At 52.7% G+C, this 24,676-nt stretch overlaps 8 protein-coding genes across 8 annotated transcripts; 5 read left to right on the forward strand and 3 right to left on the reverse strand.

Moving 5' to 3' along the window:
• Positions 1 to 1,372: 1,372 nt before the first annotated feature.
• On the forward strand, positions 1,373 to 4,754 carry N7506_011303 (glutamate dehydrogenase (NAD(+)); the record flags this gene model as incomplete). The annotated part of the gene is made up of 3 exons (XM_056960596.1): positions 1,373 to 1,682; positions 1,734 to 4,567; positions 4,620 to 4,754. 3 exons carry the CDS (start codon positions 1,373 to 1,375, stop codon positions 4,752 to 4,754), a joined length of 3,279 nt encoding a protein of 1,092 aa, XP_056806751.1.
• A 367-nt stretch (positions 4,755 to 5,121) lies between these two features.
• Positions 5,122 to 6,139, reverse strand: N7506_011304 (uncharacterized protein; the record flags this gene model as incomplete). The annotated part of the gene is made up of 2 exons (XM_056960597.1): positions 5,122 to 5,169; positions 5,225 to 6,139. The coding sequence occupies 2 exons, from the start codon at positions 6,137 to 6,139 to the stop codon at positions 5,122 to 5,124; spliced, it is 963 nt and encodes a 320-aa protein (XP_056806752.1).
• A 1,213-nt stretch (positions 6,140 to 7,352) lies between these two features.
• On the forward strand, positions 7,353 to 9,527 carry N7506_011305 (threonine/serine exporter family protein; the record flags this gene model as incomplete). Its single annotated transcript, XM_056960598.1, has 1 exon — positions 7,353 to 9,527. One exon carries the CDS (start codon positions 7,353 to 7,355, stop codon positions 9,525 to 9,527), a length of 2,175 nt encoding a protein of 724 aa, XP_056806753.1.
• Positions 9,528 to 9,793: 266 nt separating this feature from the next.
• On the reverse strand, positions 9,794 to 12,217 carry N7506_011306 (uncharacterized protein; the record flags this gene model as incomplete). The annotated part of the gene is made up of 2 exons (XM_056960599.1): positions 9,794 to 9,962; positions 10,017 to 12,217. 2 exons carry the CDS (start codon positions 12,215 to 12,217, stop codon positions 9,794 to 9,796), a joined length of 2,370 nt encoding a protein of 789 aa, XP_056806754.1.
• Positions 12,218 to 12,442: 225 nt separating this feature from the next.
• N7506_011307 (mitochondrial 37S ribosomal protein bS18m) lies at positions 12,443 to 13,200 on the forward strand (the record flags this gene model as incomplete). Its single annotated transcript, XM_056960600.1, has 3 exons — positions 12,443 to 12,578; positions 12,655 to 12,890; positions 12,976 to 13,200. 3 exons carry the CDS (start codon positions 12,443 to 12,445, stop codon positions 13,198 to 13,200), a joined length of 597 nt encoding a protein of 198 aa, XP_056806755.1.
• Positions 13,201 to 13,521: 321 nt separating this feature from the next.
• Positions 13,522 to 15,466, forward strand: N7506_011308 (WD40 repeat domain-containing protein; the record flags this gene model as incomplete). The annotated part of the gene is made up of 3 exons (XM_056960601.1): positions 13,522 to 13,537; positions 13,592 to 13,680; positions 13,736 to 15,466. 3 exons carry the CDS (start codon positions 13,522 to 13,524, stop codon positions 15,464 to 15,466), a joined length of 1,836 nt encoding a protein of 611 aa, XP_056806756.1.
• Positions 15,467 to 15,799: 333 nt separating this feature from the next.
• On the forward strand, positions 15,800 to 21,033 carry N7506_011309 (Transcriptional coactivator SAGA-type complex Ada1/Tada1; the record flags this gene model as incomplete). Its single annotated transcript, XM_056960602.1, has 12 exons — positions 15,800 to 15,844; positions 15,906 to 17,213; positions 17,258 to 17,663; positions 17,713 to 17,914; positions 17,962 to 18,806; positions 18,854 to 19,015; positions 19,064 to 19,131; positions 19,218 to 19,445; positions 19,514 to 19,718; positions 19,828 to 20,102; positions 20,156 to 20,264; positions 20,357 to 21,033. 12 exons carry the CDS (start codon positions 15,800 to 15,802, stop codon positions 21,031 to 21,033), a joined length of 4,530 nt encoding a protein of 1,509 aa, XP_056806757.1.
• A 699-nt stretch (positions 21,034 to 21,732) lies between these two features.
• On the reverse strand, positions 21,733 to 24,597 carry N7506_011310 (U4/U6-U5 snRNP complex subunit PRP6; the record flags this gene model as incomplete). The annotated part of the gene is made up of 2 exons (XM_056960603.1): positions 21,733 to 21,876; positions 21,931 to 24,597. The coding sequence occupies 2 exons, from the start codon at positions 24,595 to 24,597 to the stop codon at positions 21,733 to 21,735; spliced, it is 2,811 nt and encodes a 936-aa protein (XP_056806758.1).
• Positions 24,598 to 24,676: the final 79 nt, after the last annotated feature.

Here is a 24,676-nt window from a genome sequence, read left to right on the forward strand (position 1 = left end):
GGTGGCATCTTCCAATAAGCATCTCCATGCAAGCCGTCAGAGTCCGCTATCACGTAAAGGGCCCCGCCAAAGACCCTTGGAAGTTTGGGATTGCGTGAAAAAAACATGACAGTGTTGGGGTACGGAGACACGAATGCGCTATTTCTAACGAATCGCAGCGGCAGACCTCCCGAACGTGCACGATTGGGATCGAGGGGAAAGGTCTTTGCGATGGAATGCTACCCCGCAAGTCGACGATCCAGGTACCAGAGCCCCTCCGGTTGGAGATGGGGATATATCCTGTGGTCACCGGGCCGGTAACATTCGCAACCAGTGCCAATTGTAGTGTCATTAGTTTGGTTAGGGCCTTCCTTCACTCATTCCCAGTCCGGCGATGGCGAAAATCCCCCGGACATAGGGCGATCGTTTTCAATCTGGGGGAGACGGCTGGAACCATTGGAACGTAATTGAGGCATTTAGCACGGTGAGAATTGAAATTTCGTGATCGGGGAATCTCTCATTCATGACACATTGCATTCCACGATGTTCGGCATAGATCGCATCATCTTGCGAGCTATACACTCTACGTGTACGGTGTATACCCTTACCTGGTCTCCGGGGTACCTAGCCGGTCTATAGTCTAAGACACCAAGGCTCAGGTGACACCTATTTTTGTCAAAGTCACCCGCCACTTGCCCCTGTACCTGTCCAAGGTCAGTGCCTCCTTCGATACAGAGTGTATTACCACGTAGCCACGTTCCAGACTTGAGGCAATTGTTTCGGCCCGCATGACGCAGCGGCCTTTTTCTCACAACACTCGGCTTCAGCTCGGAAGGAGGGGCGATGAGAGCCAATCAGAAGGACGCCTATCGCCGGTTGTTAGTCAAAAGTGGAAAGGGAATGAGCGTTTGGAGTGGATCTGTGAATGGAAAACTGGGCTTCGAGACTGTATACGGTTGACCTTTCCGCCTAGCATCGGTTATGACTGGTCGAGGATTGTGGGAACGTAATAATAATAATAGAATTCACAATAAAAACGAAATAAACAGGTAACAGACTTGGGGGGAGGGAAATCCATGGAATGGGTAGGAGATTCCTATCGTATAAAAGAACCAGGGTTCCCCGGATTTTCATAAGGCTTCACACTTCTTCCTTTTTTCTCTCTCCAACTAGTCACCTTCGGTCCATGGCGACGATAGGTGATCTTTTTCTTTAGTGTAAGTCACAACGTCACCCTGGCCTTCCTTGCATACAAATCCTTATCGCCCCTCCACGAGATAAGAGCATTACTGGCTTATCTTCCCGGCCTTCGATGATTCATCCCAGCTAATGCCTACATAAAGAACAGCTTCACCTTGTTCTTACGTGTTGAGAATTTTGTCTTATATACACCATGTCTTCTCCCGTTTCCACCCCACCCTTGGAGACCAATGGCAATGGCGTGAGCTTGCCTAACCGCCCTCAGCCCAAGCTCTTTGCCAGCCAAGATGGAAGCTCCGGCTCCGGTACCCCCATCGGTTTCCAGCGCTACCCTCCCCACAACAAGCACCTGGATCACGCCGTAGGCAATGCCTTGCGACAGCCCTCCCCACAGCCCACCCACCTGGGTATCCCCGGTACCCCGCAGCACCGTGTGTTGTCGGAGGAGGACCCAGGCTACATCGCAGCTACCTTCGAGGGCAAGCAGAAGCAGATGGAGCAGGGTGAGTGCAATTGGACCCCCACAAAGAAGAACAAAAGCTAATTCGTCGCAGTCATGGACCAGCTCGAAGAAAAGGGCTTCTTCCCTAGTGATTTCGTTATTTCCGAAACCACCTGGTTCTACAACATGCTTGGCATTGACGACACCTACTTCCAGACCGAGTCCGTGGATGCTATCGTGACCCAGATCCTTTCTCTCTACGCCGCCAAGGTTGCCGCCTACGCTCGCGATGACAAGCAATTGGAGATCCGCTTGGACAAGGAGGCCGAGGACCACGCTGTCTACATTGATACCAGCAGGCCCGGTATCTCCTCCATGGATGGTCCTCGCTACGAGCAGCGTATCGACGAGAAGTACGTCAACCACTCCAAGGGCGCCAACAGCTACCGTGTGGAGACCTTCCGCTCGCCCAGCTCTCTGCCCGGCAACAACGGGCAGCAGCTGCGTTGCTACTTTGTGTACAAGTGCCAGTTTGTTGAGCCCAACCCATCCCCCAATGAGACCAACATCGACATCATTGGAGAAAAGCGTTTCCTCCAAAAGGCCACCCCCAACACCAAGGCCGTCTACCAGGAGATCATCGAGACTGCTGTCAGCCGCTCCGGTCCCGTCATTGAGATGTTCGAGATCGAGGGCAGCCGCGAGAAGCGTCTGGTCATCGCCTACCGCCAAGGCTCTGCCATGGGTCTCTTCAGTGCCCTCTCCGATCTGTATCACTACTACCGCTTGACCAGCTCACGCAAGTACCTGGAGAACTTCTCCAACGGTATCACCGTGATCTCGCTCTACCTGCGTCCCTCCGACAACAATGAGATCTCGGCCAAGTTCCCTCCCATCGAGGCCGCCATCCACCAGATCATGAAGGAAATCTCACTCCTCTACTGTATCCCTCAGAACCGCTTCCAAGGCCACTTCGCCAGTGGTCGTCTGAGCTTGCAAGAGACCATCTACGCTCACTGCGCGTGGGTGTTCGTGCAGCAGTTCCTGAACCGTCTTGGATCAGAGTACACTTCGCTGTCCGCTCTTTTGGACAGCAACAACAGTGTCCACGCTGAGCTGCTTTCAAAGATCAAGAAGCGTCTGCGCACTGAGACTTTCACTGCCGACTACATCTTCGAGATCATCAACAAATACCCTGAGCTGATCCACAAGCTTTACCTTGACTTTGCCAGCACCCACTACGTCCAGACCCAGGGCCCCAGTGGTGATGACTTCCTCCCCACACTCAGCTACCTGCGCATTCAGACCGATGAGGTCCTCGACAGCGCCAAGCTCAAGCAGCTCATTCGCGGAACTGCCCTCAACGAGCACGACGAGATGGTCATGACCTCCTTCCGCGTGTTCAACTCCTCCATCCTCAAGACCAACTTCTTCACCCCTACCAAGGTCGCCCTCAGCTTCCGCTTGAAGCCGGACTTCTTGCCTGAGCACGAATACCCCCAGCCCCTGTACGGCATGTTCTTGGTCATCAGCTCCGAGTTCCGCGGTTTCCACCTGCGCTTCCGCGATATTGCCCGCGGTGGTATCCGTATTGTCAAGAGCCGAAACGGCGAGGCGTATAACATCAACGCACGCTCACTGTTTGATGAGAACTACAACTTGGCCAACACCCAGCAGCGCAAGAACAAGGATATCCCCGAAGGCGGTGCCAAGGGTGTCATCCTCTTGGACGCTGACCACCAGGACAAGGCGCGGGTCGCCTTCGAGAAATACATCGACAGTATCCTTGATCTGCTCCTGCCACCCGTCAGCCCTGGTATCAAGGATCCCATCGTTGACCTTCACGGCAAGGACGAGATTCTGTTCATGGGTCCCGATGAGAACACTGCCGAGCTCGTCAACTGGGCTACCGAGCACGCTCGCGGCCGTGGCGCTCCTTGGTGGAAGTCCTTCTTCACCGGAAAGAGCCCCAAGCTGGGCGGTATTCCCCATGATGCCTACGGCATGACCACCCTCTCTGTCCGCCAGTACGTTCTGGGTATCCAGCGCAAGCTGAACATCGAACCCTCCACTCAGCTTAAGCTGCAGACCGGTGGTCCCGATGGTGATCTCGGATCTAACGAGATCCTGCTCGCCAATGAGAAGTACGGTGCCATCGTTGACGGTGCTGGTGTGATCTATGACCCCAACGGTCTTAACCACGAGGAGCTCCTCCGCTTGGCCAAGAAGCGTGCCATGATCTCCGAGTTTGACATGTCTAAGCTCTCCTCCGACGGTTACCGCGTCCTGGTCGACGAGAAGAACGTCAAGCTCCCCAGCGGCGAGATTGTCCACAACGGAATGATCTTCCGCAACACCTACCACCTGCGCTCACAGGAGAAGTTCGACGTCTTCGTCCCCTGCGGTGGTCGCCCCGAGTCCATCGACCTGTCCACCGTTGGCAAGCTGATCAAGGACAACAAGTCCATCATTCCCTTCATCGTCGAGGGTGCCAACCTCTTCATGACCCAGGACGCCAAGCTGCGTCTCGAGAAGGCCGGCTGCATTCTGTACAAGGACGCCTCCGCCAACAAGGGTGGTGTTACCTCCTCTTCCCTCGAGGTCCTTGCCTCGCTCTCCTTCAACGACGAGGAGTTCGTCGAGCACATGTGCATCCGTGAGGACGGCACCGTGCCCGAGTTCTACCAGTCCTACGTCAAGGAGGTGCAAGAAGTCATCAAGCAGAACGCTGCACTCGAGTTCGAGGCCATCTGGCGCGAACACGAGAACACCGGTGTCCTGCGCAGTGTCCTCAGTGACCGTCTCAGTCTGGCCATCACCAAGCTCGATGAGGAGCTCCAGATGACCGAGCTCTGGGACAATGTCGCTCTCCGCCGCTCTGTCCTCGGTGACGCTCTTCCCCGTCGCCTGTTGGACAAGATCGGTCTTGAGACCATCTTGGGACGTGTATGTCTACCTCATTTCCCCTTACTGAAGAATCTTTTACTGACAATCCCAGGTCCCCGAGAACTACTTGCGTGCTATCTTCGGTAGCTACTTGGCCAGCCGCTTCGTTTACGAGTACGGCAACCAGCCCAGCCAGTTCTCCTTCTTCGACTTCATGACCAAGCGTATGTCTATGATTCAGGCTTAAGATTTGGACCTAGACATTGATGCAGCGCGAGTCTTGTGACTTTTGTTTGTTTTTCTTGATGAGATTTGAGCCAACGATATTACTAATTCGGAACAAAAAGATTTGTTCCTTGACGAATGTATGGTTAGAAAAGTTTAGTGGCATTCAAAGATGAGACGCCTTTCGGGGATCCTTTAGAAATGCAATCCTTGGATTATCATCTGGTTGATATTGTAGTATTAAACCCGTAAAAAAAAAGAAAAGTGTATCAGATCTGCTCTAAGTAGTAATCTAAGTAGTGCTGTCTATAACTTGAAATCCCAAAAAAAAAGCCGCGGGGCCGTCTCATATAACGTTCATAACATGTGATCTCATCTCATCTCTCATCTCATCTCGGCGATTCCACCTCGGTCATAATCAGAACAACATTCACTGCCTGGAAGAAGTTAGCAATACTCAACTTGATACCGAGATGTAAAGGACAGACTCACCAACAATAAATCCACCCCCTCTGCAACCGCAACCTCCCATCTCGGCTTCAACCTCGACTTGGACCTGCTATAATCCATCGCATTATGCCGAGTGATATGCATCACCTTATGATTCCCCAACATAACCCCAGTCCCAGAAGCCGACTGCACAGTCCTCAATTCAACCGTCGACCCAGCCCCAGCACTTGACCTCTCAACACCAGAACTAGGCCTCGGCGGAAACTCCACCACAGAAGCCGGCGCAGGATCCTGCGGCGACTCAACCGCATCAAGCAAATCATGCAACGCACTACCCCCATAGCGCGCCGAGTACCCAGGCAAGATATCAGCAACATGACCCGACCTCACCCCGAGTTCCTGATCAGAGCCGAAAAACAATGCATCCTCAATAGCCATTCTGTGGCCCGCACCAGGCGCATGCGAATAAGGCGGTGGTTCATCACGAGCCGTTGAAATCGTCGCTCGTCTCCTGCGCGTCGCGAGTGCATTCCGAAACCTCATATCTAGTCTGAACCCGCGCCCCGCACCAATGGTGTTTCCGTCTGTCCAGGGCATCGAGGCGTCTAGTAGATCAGCGCCTCGGGCCTTGCCTTTACCTTTTGGTAATTTGACGCCCCATTTGCGGAGACCGGAGAACCAGGCGCGGCGCAGGACGAGGACGGGGGTGTTGCGGGCGTAGATTACGCGGGTGCCTGTTGGCCATTGCTTCTCGAGGACGGTGAAGAGGAGCTGTTTCTCGGGACTGTTGGAGGGCTCATGGGGCCGTAGACGGTGCACGTAGAGAGTGTTGCTCTCTTTCGTTATGGATAATGTTGTTGGTGTGTTGGTTAGGCGGTCTGGAGGTGGGGAGAGGAGGTGGCTTGTTTGGAGGGCTATGGGGATTGCGGGGGCCGTGAGGGGGTGCGGCTTGGACATGACGGATTTGTGTGGGAGTTGCTGGTCGTGTGCTTTGCTCAAGTGCTGCTTGTGTTCCACGGGTGGTATATTGTAGAGTCTATTGGAGTGTTTGTTTACGGATATTCGGATAGACCGGCTATGTATGTTTAGCTTACCTCCACCGTGTCAAGTTTACGTGCTTGGCTACGGTCTGAGTCCCTTAGATTAACCTGCTTAACTACTTTGTACTAAGGACTAAGTTGGGAAGAGGGGCAACCTGCGATAAACTTCCGTGTTTTGACGCCCCTGGGAGTATATTCAGGTACCATAGATGTATCCCGGTTCAGGTACAGAGTAGTTCAGGTACAGAGTATGCAGTACATCAACAACTACAATATTTAATTTTCCTCTGAGGCCCTTCATACTCCGTACATAAAATTGGGTATACTTCAAGAACAGTCTAGCCCCTCGGACATAATTAGAATGGCACAAATGCCTAGTGGGACTAAGGCCCACTTCGTACCGGCAATAATAGCCCTGAGGCGCAGTCCAGCCCAAAGAAAAATCTGCATCTCAAGTGACTAGGATGTGTTTGAAAGGGGAATATTACCCTCTCAAATTAATTGCTGACACCATTTGAAAAATTAATAAGAAGCCATTCATTGCGATCAGCGAAGGGTTAGTGTGGGTTAGTGGAGGACAGGAGAAGCTTGTTTTTTGTTACTCGGTGGATTGTGCGGGTTTAATGAATTTATGCAAAACACGTCAGACTTTTAACTTAGCATGTCTTCTATACGGAGTATACGGAGTATAAACCTGGCCATGGCCTGATGGTTATGGACCACACACGAATTCCAGTACCTATCAAGTCCCAAGGTTCGGTCCAGGAACGGGATTCTGTTTCGGGATTGCCAACGCGCCCATTTCGCCATCTTCTTTGAAACGAATGGACTGACGCGTTCCGAGGTCCATGGCTATGACTTCAACCCGCTCCCTACGGAGTAGGTGGGTCTCAATACTAACCATGAAAGGAAGACTTCTCCTCTTTAAACAAAAGGACCCTTCCGCCCTCCTGGGTCTCGTTTTTCTTCTTCTCCCCGGAGTATGAAGTGTCTGACCGTTTGTGGGGTATCTTGACTGGGCGTTGAGCTGCTGTACAAGTCTAGGGCTAACCCAAGATCCCCTGAATATTCTCACTTTCCCCACACCAAGAAGAACTTCCGCTCTCTTCCGCTGTTCTTGAATCTTGGAAATGTCTGAATCGGAGAAGTTTCCACCACTGCCTCCCCAACCTTCCGTAGAGGATGCCGAGAGGGAGGGAGTGGAAAAGGAACATACTCAAGATGATAGCACCAACCCAGACACACTGGTGCCAGAAGAAGCCAGTGTGGGCCCGAGTGTCTCGTCCTCCCAACGGTGGCGGACTGCAAGCCAACGCATTCGCAACCGTGCCACCACAATAGCAGAGAGGCTCGGCCGGCCTCACGAGAGAGAAGCAGATGGTTTGGACTCCCCAATGCTCCCGGAGTACTATGGAGCAACGGACGACATCCGAAGCTACGAGGCCCGACGGGCAAACGACGAGGAGGATCGTCTGCCTGGCACAGACTACGATGCACAGGCTCGTCTGCTGGTGGAAAGACTGGGCTTCCAATCCGACCCCAGACCTCCTCGAATCGCAGAACCTGCATCTGGGGCCACGACCCCGGGCACTCCAGAGGGGATGGCAAGCCCCGGAGGTCCTCCAGGGGGCCTTTTGTCACAATTGCTCCGTGTTTACGCCAACAACCTTCATTCAGCGAGCCGCATGAGCCTCGTGTCTACCGCAGCAGAGACAGATCCAGACACGGAGACACTGGCGCCGTCTGTGGCACCGTCCGGCACAACAACGCCAGGTGGAAAGAAAGATAAATTGAAGTGGTACGCTAATGGTCACAAGCCCACCAAGTCAAACCACAGCTACACATCTTCCCTCGTCCAGGCCTCCATGGACATGGGCCGCGTCGGTGTCCCCAATGCCGCGGGTCCCCCTCCCGCCAACCCCAAGCAGCTCAAGAAGGAGAAACGCAAAAGCAAGAAAGACGTCAAGCTCACTATCCACATTGCGCAGCTCCTCGCCCGCCAGCAATACATCATGCAGCTCTGCCGTGCGCTGATGAAGTACGGCGCCCCGACTCACCGACTCGAAGAGTATATGATGATGACCTCCAACGTGCTCGAGGTCAAGGCTCAGTTCTTGTACATCCCAGGTTGCATGTTCATGTCGTTCGACGACCCTCTGACTCGCACAGCGGAGGTGAAGATCATCCGTGTGATCCAGGGACTTGACTTATCCAGACTCGCTGAGACGCACAACGTCTACAAGAATGTCGTGCACGACGTCGTCGGCGTCGAGCAAGCGACCCAGGACCTCGACCAGATCATGCAGCGGAACCCGCGCTACAACCGCTGGATGCTAGTGTGTCTGACCGGACTAGCCAGTGTGGCAGTCGGCCCTTACTCATTCAGCGCACGTCCAGTCGACCTCCCCATCATTTTCATCCTGGGATGTCTAGTAGGCCTAATGCAGCACGTCCTCGCCCCAGCCTCAGCAACCTACTCAAACGTTCTCGAAGTCTCCGCCGCAATCCTAACCTCCTTCCTCGCCCGTGCCTTCGGCAGTATCCACAAGAACGGCGAGCCCGTCTTCTGCTTCTCAGCAATGGCCCAATCCTCCATCGCAATGATCCTCCCCGGATTCTCGGTGCTAAGCAGCAGTCTCGAGCTCCAATCCCATCAAATGAACGCCGGATCTATCCGAATGGTCTTCACAATTATCTACTCCCTCTTCCTCGGTTACGGCGTAACAGTCGGCACAACAATATACGGATTAATGGACGGAGCCGCAACCACGGCCTCAACATGCTCAGGTCTCCCAGAAGCCTGGGGAAATCAATACATCCAACATTTCCCATTCGTCGCACTATTCTGCCTCTTCGCGGCTCTGATCAACCAATCAAAAGCCAAACAACTCCCTGTCACCATCACCATGGGCGTATGCGGATACGTCGCCAATTACTTCAGTACCAAGAAACTAGGCTCCAACCAAGTCGCCAATACCATTGGCGCATTCACAATCGGCCTCTTGGCCAATCTGTACAGTCGAATCTGGCACGGCCATGCCGCTGCCGCTATCATCCCGGGCATTTTCACGCTTGTTCCGTCTGGTCTTGCGTCCAGTGGATCTATCATCTCTGGTCTGGAGTATGCGGAGGCTGTCAAGTCGGGGAATGTTAACAGTTCTTCCGGGGCAACGAGTAATAGCTCGCTTACCTCGCTTGGATACGGTATGATCCAGACAGCCATTGGTATCTCGGTTGGTTTGTTTGTGTCGGCTTTGCTGGTTTATCCCTATGGAAAGAAGAGGAGTGGTATTTTCAGTCTTTGAATTTTGTTGACCTTGTGTTTGTTACATTGGTCGATATGCATCTGCATCTGCATCAGCGATTTGAGAGCATCTTTGGAATCATTTTGGTTCATTTTGTACATTAGTCACTTTTGAGCGGTACCTACCAATGCATTCGTTGTACTTTCCTGTTTTGGTTTACAGGTCTGAACAAATCCTGGATATTTTGAGCACTTGCTCTAGAAGAACGTTCGCAATCAAGCTTCATCGCAAGAGAAAAAAATCGTATTAACCTTATCTGTCTGTTGTTACACTGCTACATTGTTCGAAATGCCATCAAACTTCGGCCCCTCCTCGTGCTCGGTGCGGTTCATCGTCAACAAGTGTGCCCAATGCTCAGGATACTTCTCGCTGGCCCACTTCTCAACCTCATCCTTCCAGTATTGATACGGGATGGCATTGTAGAAAAGTCCAATACTACAAAAGTTAGCATCGAAACCACAAGTACCGAATTTAGAAGTATAAACTTACGTATTGCTCGTAGGAGGGAGCCCGGTCTCAGCCTCCATATTGTTGATAGCCTCACAGGCGAGGTCAAACTCGCACTGCGCCGCCAGTGACTCCATATAAGCCGAGTACAAAGGACGATCCATTGTAATCTCCAGCTTCTTGACCTTGCCCATCAACTTCATTGCCTCCTGAGCGCCATTGTGGTGCTTCTCACAGGCCTTGAAGAAAAGCGTGATCGTCTTCTGCGAGGGACCTTCTTCAGACTGAAGGATCTGGCGGAAGATCGCCATGCTCCTATCCGGCTTCTCGCAAGCGGCATACGCCATCATTAACCCGTTCAGGATCCTCGTGGTGAGATCCACCTCGATATCAAGCTTCAGCATGTTGTGCACGAGCTCGAGGTTGGTTGTGTCCGCGGTGCGGGCTAGTCCTTGGAAGCAGCGTGCGTAAGTGTCGCCTTTGGGTCGACGGGCGGATTCATCCGCTTGACGCATGTGTCCGAAGACCAGGACGGCAAGGTCACTGCGCTTTCTGTCGAAGAAGGCGGTCATGATCTTGGTGCGGTAAACGGTCCCCGTGGATGGGAAGGCGACTCTCAGGAACTCGTATGCGTTCCATGCATCCGTGTCGGATTGATTCGTATCCAAAATGAAAGACATGATTGCGGCGCGCACTGGCGCTTTCTGGCTGTCTTCGTAAGTGCCTAGTCGGGGACGAAGCAGCTCTGATACAGCATCCAGATCATTGCGGTAAAGAAGCAAGTGTGTCAGGGCGGCCACCGTCTCTGGTTCCAGGCGGACGTTGTCTTCAAAGAGGGGGTCAAGAAGGGATGAGATTTTGTGGAATAGCTCGTCTTTCTCCTCGGATCGACAGAGCATTGTGATGAGCTTGTTGGCAAGTGGTGTGTTATCACCCGTGAGGGAAGCGGGATCAACTTGGTCTTCGAGAAGCTTCAAAGTCTTCTCTACATCGCCTGCTTGGATGTAAGACTCGAGCTGCAGCATGTATGTTTGACTATTTGGTACAAGTCCCCACTGACTTGTCAGCGTCATGAAGTCTGCAGCCCATTGTGGGTTTTGCTTCGCGTTGGCATATCGGAGCAGCTTGTTGACAATCTCAATTGTGATGGACTCAAATCCGGAGGCTTTCCACGATTCAACCTTTTGTACAAGAGCAGAAGCATTGTTGCCCATTACCGCCTCCCAGAGCAAAGTGATACCAGTAGCATCTCTAGCATCACTGGGAATGGAGTTGAAGATATCTCCAGCCGCGTCTAAGCGAGAGCTGAAGATACAGTACTCGACGACGGCCACTTTGGTGGCTATAGATGGTTGCACACCACCGGCGAGTGGGCAGGCATAGACAAGCTCAACAGCCTTGAACTGATCATGTTCAATCAAAAGTTTGATGATTTCTTCATGAGATTTTTGGTCAAAGCTGTTGCCGTGGACCCCCCAATCATCAACAACCTTCCGCACCTGTTCTAGGTCCTCGTTCAGGGCGAATCCTTTCAAGACCGTGAGCCAGGGCGAGGGTTGATATCCCCTCATTTGGCCCCAAAAGTGGAGCAGTGTATGCCTAGCGCCCTCTGGATTGCCGTTCATAGCCAAAATATTTATATATAGCGAGAGGGCGGGCCGACTGATCCTATTGGGACCAAATCCGTGATCCAGAATGAGCTCCTGATACGCGTAACGAGCGAGGCGAATGACGGTCTCGCGGGCCTGCGGCGCGGTTTCACATTCTGACAGTACCTGCAACATCTTTTCCAAATTTTCGGTTGAAAACATATTCTGCCAATCTTGCTCATCCAAATCATTCTGCAGGGCCTTGAGATGTTTCCACGTGACGATCAACGTACGGGCATGGAACTGGGTGATCACACTAGGATTCTCCAGCCGCGTTGTGAAGAAAGTCTGGAATGCCTTTGCAAGAAGATAGCTCGGAGGGGCTCGGCTTCTATCTTTAAGTGACCTCAATAAATCTGCCATTGGTTGTAGGCCTTTCTCGGAGGGCAGAGTGCTCGGTCGCCGTTCAGGGTCTTGACCCATCGTAAAGGCAAACATGTTGCGTCGCGTGGTATAAGAGAGGCCAGGCATGGCGGAACGTACTCGCATAGGAGTAATGGTATGCATCAGGCGAGTTCGTTGGCATTGTGAGAACCGAAGCGGCTCGTTGTTGATGATGGCGCGGAAGACCCGTCTCGTGAGATGGGACTGCATGGTGGGCAATTGAGAGCCTGAAGCTCCGAACAGGCAAAAGTAAGAGCAGTAGAAACGCGCAGCTTATGGTAGGGTCAGTCGGGAGTTCGACGCGGAGAGATCTGGAGGTTGACTAGGCGGGAAGAAGTCTTGGCAAAAAAAGATCTCACCTCCGCGTTGGCTCCGGCCTCCTCTCAGTTGAGCTACATTTCGCGGAACCACCCTGCTAGGTCTTTCTTCGCAAATATGTCTTCAGCCATTCTTTCTTCATCAGCATTGCTGCGCAATGTGACTACCGCCAGAGTTGGGCTATCGGGCTGTCGTTGGAGCTCCACTGGTGCCATATCTGAGTTCGCTTCGCAGCGTGAATCCGTGTCGCGAAGTAGGTGACCCAATGCAGTGATTTTAGAATCAATGCCACTGGCAGGAAATTGGACTGTTTGTTAATTCTATGGCAGATGCAATCTTCAAACGACGAGAGCGCCAACCCAGCCGCGCGATTTACCTCGAAGAGCAGAAGTCGGCGAGTGAGAGCCGAGGTCTCGAGAAATTTCACCCCCGTGATTACAAGGCCGGAGATATCGTTGCCCCTAAAGATATGAGCCCAACTCAGATGAAGAAATGGGGAAAGCGCCAGAGCCCCGGCACAGACGCCTTTGACGCATTGAACCTGAAGCCATTGGATATGTACAAGGTATGCTTGCTGAGACTTTATTGCGACACTTATCATAATCCCCACCGGTATGATGGACTGTAACTGACTATTTGCCCTGTGATAGAACTTCTCCGTCATGTCCGAATATATGACCAACATGGGCCGTATCAAGCCCCGAACAGAGACTGGCCTGCGACCTGTGAACCAGCGCAAGATGGCCAAGGCACTCCGCAGAGCCATTGGAATGGGTCTTATGCCCAGTGTCCACCGACACCCGGAAGTCATCGCGTCCGAACTGCGGGCACGTATGGAGGGACCCGGTGGTTTCAGTGGCTCTAGGGCCTTCTGAGTATCAGCTCCTACAGATTGGGTAAGACGTGTCTTTGTACAAGTACAGGCCGGCGCCTGAAAGTGGCACGCTTCGTGTATTATTAGTCTTAGCGATATGCATTGATTTTGAAGATCTTATACCATAAGTAGGATCATGAATTCAGAATATACTACTATTCTACAATCTACTTTGTGCAAGTGGATTATTCCACTGACTCCTAAGGCGTGTGCATAGGCGTGGCTGTGTTCCCCGCTATTGTGGCCCGAGTACGTCAGTCGATAAACAACTTCCCCTCCGTCTTTCTCCAACTTGTTCGTACAGCTTCTGTGCACAACAGCAATGTCACTTACGAATGGTGAGTCTCCAAAGCATTGACCCGCTGCCGTTCTCTATCCTCACAATATTCAAGAGTCCATTTGGGCTGCTAGCCCGTCCACCACTCGCGGACAGCCCACCCAGCTTTCCTCCGATGCCAAAGGCGAGCGATTGGCTTATGCAGTATGTGCTCCAACCTCACATGCCAACGAAATGATCTTAACTCAATTACCTAAAGTCCAACAAATCCATCTTCTTGCGCTCAATCGACGACCCCGCAGTCGCCAAACAGTATACCGAACACAAGGCCCAGACAACTGTCGCGCGGTTCTCCCCCTCTGGCTTCTACGTCGCAAGTGGTGATGCTGCGGGAATCGTGAGAGTGTGGGACTGCGTTGGTGACGGAATCACCAAGGGCGAGTACAGCATTGTCAACGGCCGGATCAACGACTTGGCCTGGGACGGCGACTCCCAGCGCATTATTGCCGTCGGTGACGGCAAGCAGCGATATGGACACTGCATCACCTGGGACAGTGGAAACACCGTTGGTGAGATCACCGGCCACACGCAGCAGCTCAACACCGTGTCCATCAGGCAGCAACGACCTCTGCGTGCTGCTACCGCAGGTGACGACCGGAAGACGGTGTTCTACCACGGCGCACCTTTCAAGTTCAACAACGGAATTGCGGACAAGCATTCCAATTACATTTACGGAGTTGGCTTTAGCCCAGACGGATCACACCTGGTTAGCGTGGGTGCAGACCGCAAGATTTGGCTCTACGATGGCAAGTCGGGAGAGACCAAGGGCCAGATTGGCGAAGGGGAGCACAATGGCAGCATCTTCGGAGTGTCTTGGGCCAAGGACTCCCGGAAGTTTGTTACTGCAAGTGCTGACCGGACTGTCAAGATCTGGGACGTGGAGGCTGGTAAAGCCACGCAGACCTGGACTTTGGGAGAGGAAGGCGCCATGGCTGTTCGCGACCATCAAGTTGGCGTGGTCTGGCCCCACGGTAGAAGTGATGATCTTCTCATCAGTTTGTCCTTGAGTGGAGACCTGAACTATCTGGTAGAGGGCACCCCCAAACCCCGACAAGTCATCTCGGGCCACCAGAAGAGCATCACCTCGCTGAACCAGACCACCGTTGACAACAAGGAAACTCTTTGGACTGGAAGCTTTGACGGACGGGTCTGCAACTGGGACGTGGCCACGGGCACCGCTGAAGAGATTGAAGGAGACGCCCACCCCGGCTACGTCGCTGGGCTTGCGGCGACACCAGAGGGATCGGGCAGAATTTACAGTGTCGGCTGGGACGACACCCTCCGCTCCATTGATGCCTCCGCCAAGACCTACACCGGCAGCGCCGCGAAGCTCAACGGACAACCCAAGGGTGTTGCGGCCGGCGACACCACGGTGTTGATCGGCGAGTCTGAAAGCGTCGAGATCTTCCAGGATGGTCAGAAGACTGGAGAGTTCAAGACTGACTTTGCAGCCACCACCGTGGCTGCCCACGGTACTATGGCAGCCGTTGGAGGCGAGAACGGATCCGTTCAGATCTGCGCCATCTCTAGCTCTCGACTGTCTCCGCGGGCGGACATCAATGCCTCTCGCAACCCCATTTCTTCTCTTGCATTCTCCCCCGACGCGTCTCATCTGGCTGTCGGTGACTTGCGAGGACGTGTCCTTGTGTTCAAGGTCTCGGATGGCAGCTTGGTGACAGACCGCTGGACGGCACACACGGCGCGCATCACATCTCTTTCTTGGAATGCAGCCGGATCTCACGTTGTGAGTGGATCGCTCGATACAAACATCTTTGTTTGGAGCTTAGCAAAGCCAGGAGACTGGATTGAGCTGCAAAATGCCCACAAGGAGGGAGTCCATGGTGTCGGATGGGTTGCAGGAAGCTCCAAGATCATCTCAGCTGGAGCCGATGCAGCGGTGAAGGTCTGGAAGGTCGAAGGGCTGCAATAGATGTTACATACTGCTATAAGGGTCTGATATGAGCGATTCAGTCTCAGTTCCTTTGATTCAGGCGAATTTGAAAGATATGTTTCCGTATTCCGCACTCCGTAGTTTTCAAGTGTAAACAAAGAGGTGCGTGGAGATGTCAAGTGGAGAGGGTGGCCGTACCCGCTGCCAATCGTAGCCAGCCAACAAATTAACCTGCAGAGCTCTGCACCTCCGCACGAGGATCTTTGGCGTCTCAATCAAGTCTGGAGCAAGGGTGACCTATCTTATTTGTACCATGAGGCTTGTACAATGACTCGTCAAGAGACGGACGTGACAGAAACCTGAAATCAAAAAATGCCGTCCGGAACTCCAAGCAGCTCCCGCCGCTCGCGCCCTACGGTATGTACTTGCGCCTTCTGCCCAACGGCGCTCGAAATTCGCCTGCTAATTGTCGGTGAAGCTCCGTCAAGCAACATTTGTGCTTCCCAAAACCGGACAGCGTCTCAAAGGCCTCGTGAATCTCCGCAACGCGGTGGCTGCTTCCACTGAGAACGATGACGAAAGACGCGGCCTCCTCACAAACGAAATCTCAAGCCACTACGAGGGGTACCTGACTTTGCTCTGGCGCCGAATACACAATGCAGGGATACAGGCGAACCAGTTCTTCAGATCTGAAGCTGGCATCGGGGTCTTGAAGTACAGTCTTGCATATTTCATCGGATCTCTGGCTACATTCATCCCAGCAATTTCGGCCTTGCTGGGCCATCAGGATGGAAAGCACATGGTGGCTACGGTCACAGTCTACTTTCACCCCGCCAGGTCCCAGGGTGGGATGATCAAGGCGTTGATTTGCGCCTTCTTGGCTTTTTGTTACTCGGCTTGCTTGACAATTACCAGCATGTTCGTGGAGATGTTCTTCCAGGACACCTTGGAATTACCGGCTCTCGGCCACGCTGTAGTGTTGATTGTGTTCTGTGGCGGTGGACTTGGCTTCGTCGGTTGGACCAAACAACGGCTGGGTGACCCTCTGGTGAACGTTGCTTGCTCACTGACCGCTCTGTCTACAATCACCGTCTTGACCAAGGAAGGTGCTGTTCAAAGTGGCGACTTGTCACTTGCAAAGATCTTCCAGGTCTTGAAGATGGTTCTAATGGGAGTTGTCGCTGTCATTATTGTATCGTTCTCCATATTCCCCATATCGGCGCGAAGGAAGCTGCGGTCAAATCTGGCTACAGTCACAGATACACTGTCTACAATGATGGCGATCATCACCGAAAGTTTCTTGAGCGGCTCGGAGGATGAACTGACTTCGGCTGAGTTCCTTGATGCGGAGGCCAAACACCGCAAGGCGTATAGCCAGCTCGACAGGCTCGTCCGAGAAGCTAAGCTTGAGCACTATGTGGCTGGTACCGAAAAAGAATACAGACTTGAGAAAAAGTTGGTCCGCTGGGTGCAGGACATCACGCATAACATGGGAGGCTTGCGCAATGCAGCTTCTCTGCAGTTCAGTCTGATCCGAGAGACCATTGCCCGCGAATCCGGATCACTGGAAGAGCATGCAATCATGGCCCAGGCCGATTATTTCACGCCACTTGAGCGCTCGTGGTCATTCCCGGATGGATCGTTTTTGGAACCTATCGTCGAGCGACCTGAAGAAGAACTATCTCCAGGCGTCTCTGTAAATGCAAGCGCAGAATCTACCCCCAAACCAGCACTTCTTCCTGCGGATGTGTTTACCATATTCATCTCACATCTAGGCCCGTCAATGGTGAGTAAATTGCTCCGCTATATGCTCAACGCTAACAGGAACAGCGATCGTTGGCCTTCACTCTGAAAGAGATTTTCAAGGAGATTCCATTCGGGCCTGCTCCGCAATACAAGGTCTCAGTGAACGGCCGGTTACGCATCAGCCTTGATCGAGCCCTGGACCTCTACAAAGAGTCACGCGAGAAAACACTGGCCTCTCTGTACCAACAAAAAGAAACCATAAACCTAAAGACCCACGAAGCGGAGGCGGACCTTGAAGAGGTATCAGCCAGCTGCGGCCATTTCAGCTTCTCGCTTCTGGAATTCGGAGAGCAACTTCAAGAGATGCTTGGCATATTGGATGAGCTGCAACTCGAAGTTGAAGAGCGTCCAAATGGGCGGTCTTGGTCATGGCTCAAAGTATGGCGGTGGTCAACCACGGCAGATGCTAAAATGGATGCTATTGATGCCGGTGCGTATACAATCTCTTGATGCAGAACAACCTTACTGATATCACGCAGAGCCAGCTTCAGCGGCTTCCGGCGTGGCTACGACACAGCAAAACCACAGACATGCCAGACACGCATCTGACGGCCTGATTGCGCATGACAGGGTGCCTATAACCGTCCAAACTCTGAAAAGCACACCTAAAAACAACGCCAAGCAGAGATTAGGCTATCGGATATGGAAATGCCTGGGTTTCTTCCGACGGGATGATACGAAGTATGCGATCAAGGTAGGAGCTGGAGCTGCCATATATGCCCTACCAGCCTTCCTCCCCTCAACGCGCCCTTTCTATGGCCGCTGGCGGGGGAGTGGGGTCTCTTGTCTTACATGTTGGTCTGCTCAATGACAATCGGAGCCTCAAACACGACAGGATATGCTCGTTTCCTCGGTACCTGTCTAGGAGCAGTTTGTGCTATCGCAGCATGGCACATCACAGCGGCAAATGTCTTTGGCCTTGCGTTTTTGGGATTCTTGATGGCCATTTGGACTGGGTTTATCACAATTGTCCGAGGGAATGGACCCATGGGACGGTTCATTATGCTCACCTACAATCTCTCCGTGCTCTACGCGTATTCTCTTGCCCAGAAAGAGGCAGCAATGGACGAGGATGAAGGAGGCGCCCATCCGATAATGAGTGAGATTGCCCTTCATCGAGTCGTTGCCGTCCTGTCTGGATGTATCTGGGGTATCTTCATCACCCGCATGATTTGGCCCATCAGCGCAAGACGACGACTCAAGGAGAGCCTGAGCCTTCTCTGGCTACACCTGAGTCTCGTCTGGAAACGTGACCCCCTGTCACTGATGGTGCAGGAGAGGAAATCCGTTGTTTACATGACTCCTCGAGAGAAGCTCGAGATTGAGAGATTCCTCGCTCGGCTAGAGTCCCTTCAAGGCGCAGCAAGCTCCGAATTCGAGCTGAAGAGTGCCTTCCCTCAAGCTTCCTATGCTAATATCGTTCGGCGTACGCGCAGTATGGTCAACTCTTTCCACACGATGAACATTGAGTTGATGAAGAATGACCCTGCCACCGAAGGAGAGATCACTCTTCTTCAGTACACCGCACTGGAACGACAGCAGCTGTCGGCTCGTGTCAGCCATCTACTATCGGGTTGGTGCATGTTTCTGCTTTTGTCTTTCCACGCTAACCAGCTCCAGTCATCGCTTCTTCCATGAAGCTAGAATACCCCTTGAGTGACGTACTCCCCAGTATCGAACATGCGAGAGATCGGCTGCTTGCTCGCATCTATCGCTACCGTCTAGATCGTGAAGCCTCACAGCAGACCACAGACGAGGACTGCGCTCTTCTGTATGCATATAGTAAGTTTTTGTCTATTTTACCGCTTTGGCAATAACTGACGCTGTCAGTCCTGGTCACGGGCCAATTATCAAACGAGATCATGGAGATCATTGCGGAGATCGGGCAACTATTTGGGGTATTGAGTGAAGACGTAGTACAGCTAGCTTGAAAATCTAGTACATTGATTTAAAAGACATCTAAAATCGCAAAGATAGAACGTAGAGCGTTGAACTGAGGTATAACAGAGAGCTTACTGAATTCGGTGCACTTCGATGTATCCGTTTCTGGCGTCTGGCGGGGAACCGCAAGTTGGAACCTCCTTCCACCCAAACCCATCGCCAGGTCTTTCACCGCATCAATTCTCATCATCAATTCGTCGGTCTCTCACATGAAATTCCGTTCACTTTCGTTATCCCTGGTTTAGACCCTTGGATCCTTCTTCATGAAGGCGTAGGTGCCTAGATTCACTGCCGCCCTTCGGCCTCCGTCGCGCTCTCGCGAGTACTGCAATCATGCAGATCGATCCGGCGGCTTTAAGTCGCAATGACTCCGTCTCAAATACAATCAAGGGCACAGCGCCCAACGGCTCGGCATCAGTAAAGACCTCCAAGGCCCTGATATCGGTACCGCGGCTGGAGCTGGAGCCTGCGTACACGGACTTGAAGGCCGCCATCGGAGACAAGTGGGCCGAGTACAAGGAAGCAACAGCCTTGTTCTTGTTAGGTGAGTGATTACGCGCGTGGGAAACTCTAGCCACACTTCTATTGCTTGAGCTTCACCATAGCTCTCTCTCTAATGACCTCGCTGACCTCCTGACCTCTTGCCATTCTAGGACAATATAACCAGAACGAATACGCGTCGCGAGTCGACCACTTCCTATGCGCCGATCCAAAAAACGAACATCTACACAACAATTTCATTTGCGCGCTCATTGGAAACCTCACAAGAGACCTCCCCGATCATGGCGTCGCAAACTGGGTATCGGCCAATGACAAGCCGTCAACGGTCTCAAAACCTGTGTCCGGAGATGCTGCAGAGCAAAGGTTGAAAACTGAGGTCATGCAGCTACCTCCAAGGGACCGCCGGCGCATAAAGGGGATCCCAGAGGTATGTCGTCGCAAACAGTGTCACCCAACCACCCAACCACTAACTTTGAGCAGCGAGATCCCAACGAGACAATACTCACCGAGCTAGAGCAAAGCCACCTAGCTAAGCAGATCAAACTCCCCAGCCAAGTCCCTGCAAGTGCAGGCGGGCTCAACAAGACTAGTAAGACGACACCCAAATTCCCGGAGTTCAGATATCCACTTCGTTCTCGAGGCCACTCCAACCCTTCCAGTATCTAACCGTCCCCATTACAGATTGGGAGCTCGAAATTCGCAAGCGTTACGCCCAACCCCTCGCCGCAGAAACCGGCGAGTTCCCCGATACGGAATCGATCCATTCCCGCATGGTCCCCATATGTTACGAGGAGTCACTACCCGGCGGTGCTGGGCTCCCTTGTGCCGAGTTCATGGCCATTGCGACGGAGACATTCGTCAAGGAAGTTCTGTCCGCGGTCTTTTCACGCACACGATCAAACGGACCGTCAGGAACGATCAATAACATGATGATGCGCAAGTATCGCCAACAGCTGGAGGTCGAAGAGCTTGCCTATACTAGAGGTGAGATTGCAAAGGATTCTGCTACAGGCTTGCTTCCTATCGAGGCCAAGGAGGCTAGCGGTCGACAACCATTGGGCGTGCGGGACCTCCGTCTGACCTTGGAACTGGGCGGTGGCGTCCTCGGCCACATGCCCCTAATTGTGGACCAGATCATGGGCGGATACTTTGAAGATGAATTAGAAGCCGATAAACAAGATCGCCAAGCGAATGGCGTTGGCGTTGGCGAGCCCCATGAGCACATCAAACAGGCCGAAGATGAAATGGACATCGACGAAGACGAGGATGGCTCTCTGCTGGACTGGGAGGGAGGCACCCTCGGCGATCGAGATCAGCTGAGCGGATTGCTTGATGAGTGTTTGTCCATGGCCGCGTGAAAATTTTATACCCCCGCTCCTTTGCTTTCTTTCTGTTACTCGCTATCATATCCACCCTGCTACATTACCATTTCTCTTCTTGTCCTTTTTGATGTCTTTCTTGGTCTGGGTGGAGGGTGGCTCACGGCGTCTAGGTACTACCAATGGAGGCTACCACTGTTTGCATATTTTGGAGTTTGAAGACAGGTCGTTACTGTCTATTCTCAATTACCTCGGCCTTGTTCTCATGTTTGCCCATTTCCGTTTTCAGTTTGGCCATGCTTGACATGACCTTGCGATGTATAGTATATTCTCACAAACATGGCAGAGTATTTGGGGACAAGATGATCTTGAAGAAAGAGAAAAGTTCCAAAATGCCGACACAATGACCGTGACAAGCGGATATGGTCACGCTTGTTCGATATACCCATGAAATATACTTCTTATGCTGTTTAATCAGTCCGCCTCAGAGCTCGAGAACTGTAGTATGAGGCTCACAAAGTAGAACCATTGATAATCCATACAAGAAAGATGAAGATCAGGAGATGCTGAAGCCCTGGAGACAAAATACAAGTTGACGTCTATAACTTTGAGCAAGGATGTGTACTAGTTACATTTGGAGGACTCCTGCAAAACATTGCGTAATTCCAAGGTTGATCATTTCATGAGCTCTTTCGCTCCCCGAACGCCGGATAATGCACGTTGCAAAGAACAAGCCCGCTATTTGAGCTGGTTGGCAACCATGTGGAGAATCTCCTCGGTGGTTTTGTATGTGTTGGCCGGATCCTTAGAAATGGACTGCCACACCTCACCATGCTTGGGTTCCACTGTGACGCACTTCGTCACAACGTCTGCTCGTTTTTCCTGCGCGCGAATGTTAGCTGAATGCTTTAGAACTGGATATCTGGAAGTACTAACCTCGGTACCGTATTCCATAAGGAAATTGTAGTAATAAGCCCAACCATCACCATAGTCGCTGTCTGACACGATTGCCTTCTCGAACCATGTCATGGTCTTTTCCAAGTTACGCTCAGCCCAGAAGACGCGCGCAATAGCAATGAGCAGCACTGGATCATTATCACACTTCCTCATGGCCTCCAGACCACGAGCCTTGCGTTGTGAGCGTGGCTCAAGATGCCAGATCCTCTCGCTCCACAATAGACCTGAGGTGGGGACTTCTTGCAGAGCACGCGCAGCCAGAGTCTTAGCCTGAGACATGTTCTTGGCACGGCGTTCGATGCGTACACTTTCGAGCCAGAGCTCGGGGTTCTTTGGAATGGCCAGACGAGCCCGGTCTAGGAGGGAACGGGCGCGAACGATCACACCGGCCTTTTCTTCGAGTCGCGCAGCGAGCAGCCACAACGCGGGTGACTTGGGACAGGCCCGGGTGCCCGTTCCGTATGCCTCGCGCGCCTGGGGAATTTTGTTCTGTGATTCGTATAGCTGTCCCTTCATCATCCATAGCTTGTCGCCATTGGGGAATAATTGTAGACCTTGGTTGACCAAGTCCAAAGCTTCGTCAATATTGCCAAGCTGTCGCTCATAAGCAACGCTCTTGGTCCACACGCGATCAGTGCCGGCTTCACGACGAGCGGTGGCCAGGAGTTCCCGAGCCTGGTCGGTTTGGTGCGCATCGGCTTCGAGCTTGACGGCCGCGAGCCAAATATCTTCGTTGTTGGGATTTTGGTTGAAAGCACGGCCAAGGACACGTCGAGCATCGTCAATCTCCCCGGACTGCCATTTCTCCTTGGCAAGCTGGAGCCAAAGTTGCTCACTTTGAGGGCAGGCTTCGACGGCCTTCTCAAGAACCTGCCAAAGCCCTTCTTTTGTGCCGTGGTTGCGCTCCAGGTCGGCTGCTGCGATCCAAATTGACCGGCGGTTGACGAAGACACGGAGGGCGTAAGCGTAGATGGCCCGCGCGGTTTCATACTTTCCACGGGCAATGCTAGCTTTGGCGTCTTCCATCCAAACCTCCTTTCGATCATCGTCTTCGTCCAAACCCCATCCAAGGGTTTCTTGGATGATGGCACCACAAGTAAGGACGGAGCCGTCTGTTTCGCACTTTTCGGCTTGCGTGATCCATTCCTCTCGTGTCAACATGGCATTTTCACGAACCAATGACTGAATAGCGCGCTTCATGACATTGACCTTCTCAAAGGTACCCATCTGCTCCTGCAGTCGAGCTGCTCCGATCCAGATTTCATAGCTGGTGGGAATGGCTTTGCGAGCAGCGTTCAATACCTTTTGTGCGTTTTCAGGGGTCTCGAGACGAGCCAGGGCAATCCACAACTCGACTGACAGGGGGATCATTTCAACAGCCTTAGCCAGCAATAGACGGGCGTCGGCAGGGTCCTCTTCCAAGTTCACAGCCTCTTTCCATATTTGGACGGATTGGGGAACGTGCAACAAGGCTTGTCTTAACACGTTCTTTTTGGATTTTCGATCGTTTTCTAATCGCATAGCCGCAATCCAGAGTTTCGTAGATCGATCGTTGTTCTTAATGGCGTTTGCTGCAACGACCTTGGCGTTGTGGCCCTCGTTGAGACGAATATTCTCCATCCATGCGTCTTCACTCTTGGGGCAAAGCTCACATCCTTTGGCCATAGCAGCCCTGGCAGCGACAAGGCGACCAGCAAGCTCTTCAATGCGTGCAAGGGCAATCCAGCCGGGTGCATGTTTAGGATTGGTCTTGGTGACAGACGCCAACAGGACCTGGACTCGCTTAATGTCGCCCACGTCGTTCTCGCCGGTCTTAGTCTGTTTCACAGAGCTTTCCAAGCTGGTCAGGTAACCGGTGGGATCGATGCTCGTAGCGCTTCCCGATGTTGCTTCACCTGAGGCAGCCTGATCCAGCCTGACCTGGAGGACTTTATCACGCGCAGCACCAATGTCTGCAAAATTCGTCATGGTGCCTTCTGTCGTTGAGCCCTCGGCGCTAGTTTGTGTGCCATCTTCGGCGATCGTCGTTCCGTACTGAGCTGAGTCTCTTGCGCCCGCGAGAACACTGTCCGGGACGGCGTAAAATCGTTGTCGGCTGTTCTCCTTGTCTCGTCGATTCTTTCCCGTGAGATCGCCGACTTCCGGCAGGTTGGCCCAGTCATCCTCGGACACGGAGGCGAGTGTTCGTTTCAGATCCGCGAATTGTTGTTGGATCTTCGGGTTCTTGCGTTCGAAATCCTCTCTTTCGGCCTTCTCTCGAGCTTCCCTGCGAGCTTTCCGGCGCCTGTCCATCTTCTCATCTACCTCCTGATAGATGCGATCCGCTTCATCGTCTTCCTGGTCGAATTGACCGTAGGCAAAGAGTCCGACCTCGTTGTCGGGATCTTGGAATCGTTCATCTTCCTCCTCCTTTTCATCTTCTTTGCCACCCTTTTCGCGCGAGTTGTTACCGTAGGCGGTGGGCGCAGCAGCTCCGAGCTGTTGAGCTCTTTTGGTGAGGGCAGCTTGGATTTGTTCGGGTGTAGGACCTTCGCGCGCCGGGCCAAGATCGGAGCGAGTGGTGAAGCCTGTCGCACCACGACCGAGACCGGCGACGTAGTTCTCAGGCGCTGCCTGGCTCAGAAAATCCTTTCGTCCGGACGCCATAGTGGGCACAACCTCAGAGGGAGATAGTTCGAGGTCTCACGAAGAAAGGCGGGTTGCGTGAGAAAGTAATTCCGGAGCC

Source organism: Penicillium brevicompactum (genome assembly GCF_028827555.1).
Source record: "Penicillium brevicompactum strain IBT 35665 chromosome Unknown utg000007l_segment0_segment0, whole genome shotgun sequence".
Classification (NCBI taxonomy): Eukaryota; Fungi; Ascomycota; class Eurotiomycetes; order Eurotiales; family Aspergillaceae; genus Penicillium; species Penicillium brevicompactum.